Here is a 7,851-nt window from a genome sequence, read left to right as displayed (position 1 = left end):
GGAACATGTGGGAAACAAAAACAGATATATTGAATCATGAACTACATGAGTCTTCTTATTGAACAATTTAGTGTAGACCTATCAAGTTGACTATGAGTCGAGGGTCTTACCAGAATCAACAGTTCTATCTCTTAAACAACCGAAGGTCTCCATATATTTTACATTTCTAAACCTTAATTTATGCTGGAATACACTAAATTTGTTTTTGGTTCATTAGTTTTTGTCTGATTTTATAAGATTTACTTGTTATAATATTTTAAAATTATTTGTTTTATAATAATTAATTAATTAATATAAAGACATTTAATTAATTTTATAACTTTTTATGTTATATTTTTATAAATTATTTAATATTTATAAAAAACGAAATTCAATCTTATTTCAATTTCTACAAATTAAACATAAAAAATTCAAAATTGCGATTTCAAATCTTTCAATAAAAAATTAAACAAAAAAAATTCAAAATTGCGATTTCAAATCTTTCAATAAAATTTAATATCAAACAAAAATAAAATAAAATAAAATAATGCATTTTGGTGAATAAATACGAAGCGGTAACTTTGTTGGTTGAAAGTATTTTGATTTATCGCAGACACGGACCCACTACACATATTTGGAATCTCTAAACTGCCCGTAAACTACTGACACCTGCCCGTTGTCAGACGTTTACTCCTTCCTATCTGCCCGTCCGCCACCTTCCTCCGCCTATCTCCTCCTCTACTTAAATATGACGCCATTTCACACTTTCTTCATTCACCACCACCAAGTCACCAACCCAACTCATCTCTTGGTGGTTCTACATCATTCCGGTGGAACCCCGCCGCCGGTCTTACATACCCTAAACGGAAAACGTTAAGATGGGTCAGGGTCTTAGTTGCAGAATACGGGATGACCATGGTTTATTCACGGCCGTTCAGTTTGGGGATTTAGAGATTGTCAAGACTGTTTTGGACCGAGATCCATCTCTCATTCAACAAACTACGGTTTATGATCGCCATTCTGCTCTTCACATAGCTGCTGCTAATGGCCAGATCGAGGTTCGTAGTATTTGATTTCTTCATTTCTCTGTTCAAATTTTGGTATCTTCTTTGTGATATTTGATCGATTTGATTGATGGGTGCTTTTGCTTTTGTTTGTTTGTTTCTTATACTATCTGGGATTTCATTTCAATTTCATTCAGATGGTTTCTATGCTTTTGGAGAATCCATCAGTCAATCCTGATTCTTTGAATCGTCATAAACAGGTCAGTTTGTCATCGATTGATTAGAAGTTTCTCTAACTTTTTGTATGTTCCTTCCTTGATCAAATAAATGGGAAGTTCTGTTGATGATCCTGTTAAAAACTTTACTGATTTTGTGCGATTTGATTCATGGGTATCAGACTCCGCTGATGTTAGCTGCAATGCACGGGAAGATCACTTGTGTTGAAAAGCTCATTCAAGCTGGGGCTAATGTATGCCATACTTTTTTCCTTTTAACACATTCATCATCCTCAATCACACATATATTTGTTAAAAAAAAAGTAGAAATTGATGATGAAATTGTTCTAAATTTTCAGATTTTGATGTTTGATTCATTAAATGGAAGGACATGTTTACACTATGCTGCTTATTATGGCCATTCAGATTGTCTGCAGACCATTCTTTCCTCTGCTCGAACCTCCCATGTTGCGGTTTCTTGGTGGGTATCTCATCTTTCCCTTTAGATTCATTATTACAAGCAAACTAATCTTTTTTCCTGAATGAAGACTTATAATTTCTGTAAATTAAAATTGGGGATTTCAGGGGTTTTTCCCGATTTGTGAATATAAGAGACGGTAAAGGGGCAACACCGTTGCACTTGGCCTCTCGCCAAAGACGTCCAGAATGTGTTCATATACTCCTAGACAACGGTGCTCTTGTGTGTGCCTCCACCGGAGGATATGGGTACTAATCCTTTTTAGAAATAAATATTTTGAGAACCCGAGAACCAACTATTCATGTATTATTCATAATGAATATTCATCAGGAAAATGCATGATATCTTGAATATTTAGGGTTATTCATAATGAATAATACATGAAACAGTTGGTTCCCAGTTTGTGTGATTACTTCATTTTTCCTTGACTAAACAATCTATATTTGCAGTCTTCCTGGTAGCACTCCGCTTCATTTGGCTGCAAGAGGGGGTTCAATTGATTGCATCCGAGAATTGTTAGCATGGGGTGCTGATCGACTAAATAGAGATGCATCAGGGTAATCATTAATTGTTTTTAAACCGCTTGGTAATCTTGATTACTAGCATTAAAAGAAATGCGTCAAGATTAGTCCTAATTTGCTGGTTCCGGATTGTTTCAATTGAAAACAGGAGAATCCCATACGCCGTTGCTTTAAAACACAAAAATGGCGCGTGTGCGGCCTTGCTAAACCCTTCATCCGCGGAGCCTCTAGTGTGGCCATCACCATTAAAGTTCATTAGTGAGCTTAATCAAGATGCAAAAGCTTTATTAGAGCAGGCTCTGATGGAGGTCAATAGGGAAAGGGAGAAAACCATTTTAAAGGGCACGGGGTACTCGATGCCATCTCCATCCCATTCTGATGTCACCGCCTCAGATGATGACATCTCTGAGGTACGTAATTAAGTTTTACGATCTTTACTTAAATGGTCAAGAACAAGGGACCAAGATATATATGTAGAAGGCCTTCAAGGTCAGCTAAATTCAATCGGCAAATAAAGGCCAGGCCTTGGGGCTCGTCCTCATAGGTCGCCAGTTCAAGCCTCCTCAGGGCCACTATGGATTTTCCTACCTGTTATCTTCAGAGCCTGATTGGATTAGTCGAGGTGCTCAAGCTGGTCTTAGACACCCATGGTTACCAAAAAAAGAAGACAAAACAATAAAACTTTGAGGGCTAGCTCAACTGCCAAATAAAGGTCGGGCTCTTCCCATAGGTCGCCAGTTCTAGTCTCCTCTGGGATGTTAGAGATGTGGATTTTTTTAACTGTTATCTTTACAAGAATGGAAAGCTATAGATAAATACAAAAACTTTGGATTGTTATAGGTTGAATTGGTCATAGTTGATTGACTTTTGACTTTGATCCATAGATATTATTTTTGACTTTAGACAACATATGTTTACATTATACTTGGACTATTTTAAGGAACCTGTTATCTTTACCGGAATAGCGTCTCTATCTCCTGGGATAGGATAGAAACAAAGTCTGCATACATCCTACCTTAGACCCTATATCTGTGTGGGATATACTCGGTTCCTTTAGTTTGGTTAGTATCTTTAATAGTTGAGTTCAAATAGCTGATTGTTTCAGGATGGGAGTAATTAACATACTCAAGTTATTTGCAGGCCAGCGACTCGCAGTTATGTTGCATATGTTTTGACCAACTATGCGCGATTGAGGTCCAAGATTGTGGCCACCAAATGTGTGCTCAATGCACACTAGCGTTGTGCTGTCACAACAAGCCAAACCCGACAACTGCATCCCTAACCGCACCCATCTGCCCGTTTTGCCGAAGCAACATAGCCCGACTAACCGTCGTGAAGGTCAAAATCAACGCCGCTGATCAAGAACTCGATCTTTATTCGTCTCCTAAGCAGCGGAAATCAAGAAGGTCTCTGAATCTGAGCGAAGGAAGCAGCAGCTTCAGGGGATTGTCCTTTGGGAAAATGGTGGGTCGTAGTTCAGGTCGGGTGTCTCTTGATAACGGACGTATCGATAAACCGTGAAAAAGAGGATCGCGAAAAATCGGAAAGTTGGAAAGGAAGGATTGGTTGAAGAATGGTCTGGGCCCAATTGGGCATCATGTGTATAGAGAAGATCTCTTCAAATCTGGTTCTTGTTTTGGATTTCTGGGGGAATAAGCAAAAGGAAGGGGAGGTTTTTGCAAGTTTGGGATGGTGAGTGCTATTTGTTGTGTTACTTGAGCTTCAAGAAGCAGTTACTTGTTTAAAAAGTAATATGTTTTTACTTCTTTCCAAGGCTACAAAATTCAAAATTCATCCATGTAATTCCTACATTATTCAAGATATTTGTTATTTGTTACTTAAATGTTTGGTGCACCGGACAACGGTTATGTTTGACAAACTAACTGATAAGTTAGCTGTTAGTTGTTAATTAGTAATGTTTGATAAAATAAAATAATATAAAGGGCCATAATTTATCAAATGAAGTAATTTTCCAAAAATCTGATCTGTACCTAATCCGATAGGTTAAGTTGAGTTGGATGTAGTGAAAATCTCAAATTTTTGGGGTTATAATTCAGGTGTTAAAACCCTTTTTAGCCATGAAAGTTCACCTACAATGAATCCAGACCATTTGTGGTCTTCCACGTAAACTGGTTTGGAAACTCATGGATACAAAAAAAATCAGTAAGCTCAAAAAATAAGTTAGTTTATGGGTTGTTTGTGAGTGTTAAATATGAGTACCAAAAAGCAGGAAAATGGATATTGTGTAATGTAATTTTTTTTTTATCAACCTAGATATCCAACTCGCTATGCGAGTCGACTAATCCCAGGACGATCACCTGCTTTGCAGATAGCCCGGAGTCACCGCATTTGAACCTCCGTGGTCACAAGAGCATTTTTATTCCTCTTTGTATTTGAACCTGAGACTTCCTGATACTTTTGACCTTTGGAACCAAGCTCAAACCAATCAGACACCACCCTTGTATAAGATAGAAGTGAAATGTATTGGTTTAATTACATAGGATCTTAGTTAAGGTACAAGTGTGTGGTTGGTGGTTGGTCATGTGATCCTTGTCTGTTGGTTTTCAATAATTTGTTGTACCATCGTGTATTCATGCCTATTATGTATGAAGACAACTGAGATTGGGTCACATAGTGTGGGGACCAAATTGTAACTTTCATTTGGCTGGTGGGGGTGGATTGCCAAGCCTTTGTGGGGTTTGGTTTTATTGCTTCTTCACGCCCCTCACTTCCCATCCTTTTTCAAATCGAACACCTCTCTGTCGACATGTATTTTGAACAGGTGGCCAAAGACGACATGTATGTTCATACAGTATCTGTAGACACATACACATACACACACATAGGGGTATAAGAACTGCAAATGTTTCGAGAACCAGATAGAACCATCTATTTCATGTAGTATATCTTCCACATGGTTATTTTGTTCAGGTTGTTAAAGCGTTTTCAACTTCCAGTTTCCATGATGGTAATGATGACATTGGAAACTGTGAAGGTGTACGTTTTTATAGCATTCGAGTTAATGCTATTAATTAGATGAATATATACAGTTTTGTTTTTATGTCGGGTGTTTTTATATGGATGTATTATATTCGTGACATCTCATACTAGAAGACGGATTTTATTTGGCATTGGGTCCCAAGAGCTATTTTATTAATGGCACGTACACGTAAAACCATGTAATATCACATATGGTTTCTTCTGTCAAAAATCTATACACCTATAAAGTTATCATCATTCATATTGTTTAGTCAAACGTTCACTAATCATATTTTAGAAAGAATTTTACGATGATTTAACCTTCATATCACTGTTGTATCAAGGGTAACTATGTCATTTTATCCTACCGTGAAAGGGTGTTAAGTGTCGTATATGTATAATCAAGGGGCCAAATATCTAGAAGAAGAAAAAATAACAAATTACATAAATGATCCCTGAACATTTCTTCAACCTTCATTTCTTGTCCTCCCTTTAATGTTTGCAAGTGTTCATAGGTAGATAAATTAAGGGCCGTTTGGTTCAAACAGCAAAACGAAAATGAAAATGACAAGGAATGAAAATAAGATTAAATTTTCATTCCCACCAGTTAAACCTGGAATGAAAATAAACTTTCGAGGGGAATGGTTCTACTATATTATATAAAACCAAACAATTTCTTTTATTTTCAATCTTATTAATTACTGCTTAATACCTCTAATCAAACACCCCCTTGGTAAATTTGGATTAAAATCGTTATACAAAAAAACTAACTTTTTCAAGATATCCGAACATAAAAGGGTATATATTTTCGTTGACGAGTCACTCTCTTTGAAAATTAAATGATTTTGTTTTCTTGTGGTCATCGACTTCAATCGTCCCCTCAACCCATCACTGTATGTATGTATCATGAGTTATTGTGTCAGGCCTAAATATTTTAGGCTTTTAATTTCGTCTCCATCTTACGAGTTGGACACGGATTTTGTAACTGCTCGTGGAAGAATCGTTACTTGAACTTGACTTTGATTTTTTTTTTTGTAAAATTTGAGTCAAACGGTGACGGATTTAATTATATAATTATTAAAATGAAAGTAGATAGAAGATTTCGATGATAATATTAAATAAAAATAATAGAGAAAAAATGGTTGAAGGTGGGGTCCGATGTTCATGTTGGTTGGTTGTATGAGAGCAAGATTACCTAATGGTTTGTTGAAGAGTTGCGTAATTCTGTGCGCTACATACATCAATTTTGACCATCTATGGGTCCCAATTTGCTTTCCATTTCTACCATTTTTACTTTTCTCAAAATAAAAAACTAAAACAAAAGTTAAATTTAGGGGTGTTCGCGGTCCGGTTTGGATGGTTTAACCTCTTAGACCACAAACTAAACCGTAATGACGGTTTATAAAATTTTCAAACCGAACAGTTTGACATCAAGTGTCTAGACCGGTTAAACCAGACCATGAAAATGCGGTCTGGTCTGACCGGTTTAAAAGGTTTGGGCCTTTAATGGACTTTAAATATTATATTTAAAAAAACATATATAATTTATGGTTTTAGATTAAATACCATTTTGATTATGTTAAATGTTAGACTTTATGTTGAATTTAGGGATATATTTGAGTCATAGCACATAAGTTAAAAAAGTTGAACTTGCTAATATTAAAATAAATAATTATATATATATATATATATATATGGCGGTCGGTTTGGTCCAAATTACCTAAAAAGGTTCCAGACCGCAGATCGTACATGATCGCTCGATTTTACTATTTTCCAAACCAAATTAAACCACCAGACCGTTCAAACCATAAAAAACGGTCCGGTTTGACTTGATTTCGGCCGATTTGAACGGTCCAACGGTTTTTTTGATTAATTTTTTTTAAAAGATTATGTTCATAGAATCCTCAAATTCAACACTAATAATAATATTTTAATATTTTATTCATTTATTAATATTATCTTTCTCCTTAAATATTTGTTTTCGAAGTTTTGCGTCGGTAGTCTTACTTAGTAATCATTTTTGAGATTATCTCCATATTTAAAGAAAAAACCCTTCTTTCTCATACTTTCTTCATTTTGGAGATCTTTTTAGAAAATAAGTTGGAGCAAATTATTGGAGTTGAATGTAATTATTTTTAGAAATTTTAACTTTTAATATTTTATTTTAAAAATATTATAATATATCTAAAATAATTCAAAATTTCCAAGTTTGAATATTTAATAAGATTTCAAACATCAAACAGTAAATAATCAAATATTCAAATATGGGTTTTCGGTCTTTTTCCCCCTTAGAAAATACGAATATTAATTTAAAGGAAAAAGTATAATAAAAATAAATGGACTTTCTTGTTTGAAATGATTAAGTCCTTAAACTTTTTTTTTGGAACAAATAAGTCTTTGGACATTTCAAAACATGTTAAATAAGTCATTGGACAATTTTTTGGAACAAATAAGTCATTGGACATTCCAAAATATGTTAAATAAGTCCTTGRACAATTTTTGGAACAAATAAGTCCTTGGACATTCTAAAAAATGTTAAATAACTCATTGGACAATTTTTGGAACAAATAAGTCCTTGAACAATCCAAAACATGTTAAATAACTTCTTGAACTTTTATAAAACATGTTGGATACATTCTTATGACTTGTACAATTAGTTAAAGTGGTAAAATAGT

At 34.8% G+C, this 7,851-nt stretch overlaps 1 protein-coding gene across 1 annotated transcript; it reads left to right on the top strand.

Moving 5' to 3' along the window:
- Positions 1-757: 757 nt before the first annotated feature.
- On the top strand, positions 758-4,040 carry LOC112518121 (putative E3 ubiquitin-protein ligase XBAT31). The gene is made up of 8 exons (XM_025125699.1): positions 758-1,037; positions 1,181-1,243; positions 1,381-1,452; positions 1,558-1,679; positions 1,784-1,924; positions 2,126-2,233; positions 2,346-2,607; positions 3,338-4,040. The coding sequence occupies exons 1-8, from the start codon at positions 858-860 to the stop codon at positions 3,716-3,718; spliced, it is 1,329 nt and encodes a 442-aa protein (XP_024981467.1). The 5' UTR covers positions 758-857; the 3' UTR covers positions 3,719-4,040.
- The last annotated feature ends 3,811 nt before the right edge of the window (positions 4,041-7,851 follow it).

Source organism: Cynara cardunculus (genome assembly GCF_001531365.2).
Source record: "Cynara cardunculus var. scolymus isolate 2C chromosome LG 9, CcrdV1, whole genome shotgun sequence".
Classification (NCBI taxonomy): domain Eukaryota; kingdom Viridiplantae; phylum Streptophyta; class Magnoliopsida; order Asterales; family Asteraceae; genus Cynara; species Cynara cardunculus.
The sequence above is the reverse complement of the archived record's forward strand: the minus strand, read 5'-3'. Positions and strand labels throughout refer to the sequence as shown.

Excerpts from the sequence above, each read along its gene's own strand:
- LOC112518121 (XM_025125699.1), top strand. The coding sequence starts at position 858 with ATGGGTCAGGGTCTTAGTTGCAGAATACGGGATGACCATGGTTTATTC. Across the intron at positions 2,234-2,345 it reads CTAAATAGAGATGCATCAGG|GAGAATCCCATACGCCGTTG; the intron begins GTAATCATTAAT and ends AATTGAAAACAG. Across the intron at positions 2,608-3,337 it reads CAGATGATGACATCTCTGAG|GCCAGCGACTCGCAGTTATG; the intron begins GTACGTAATTAA and ends AGTTATTTGCAG.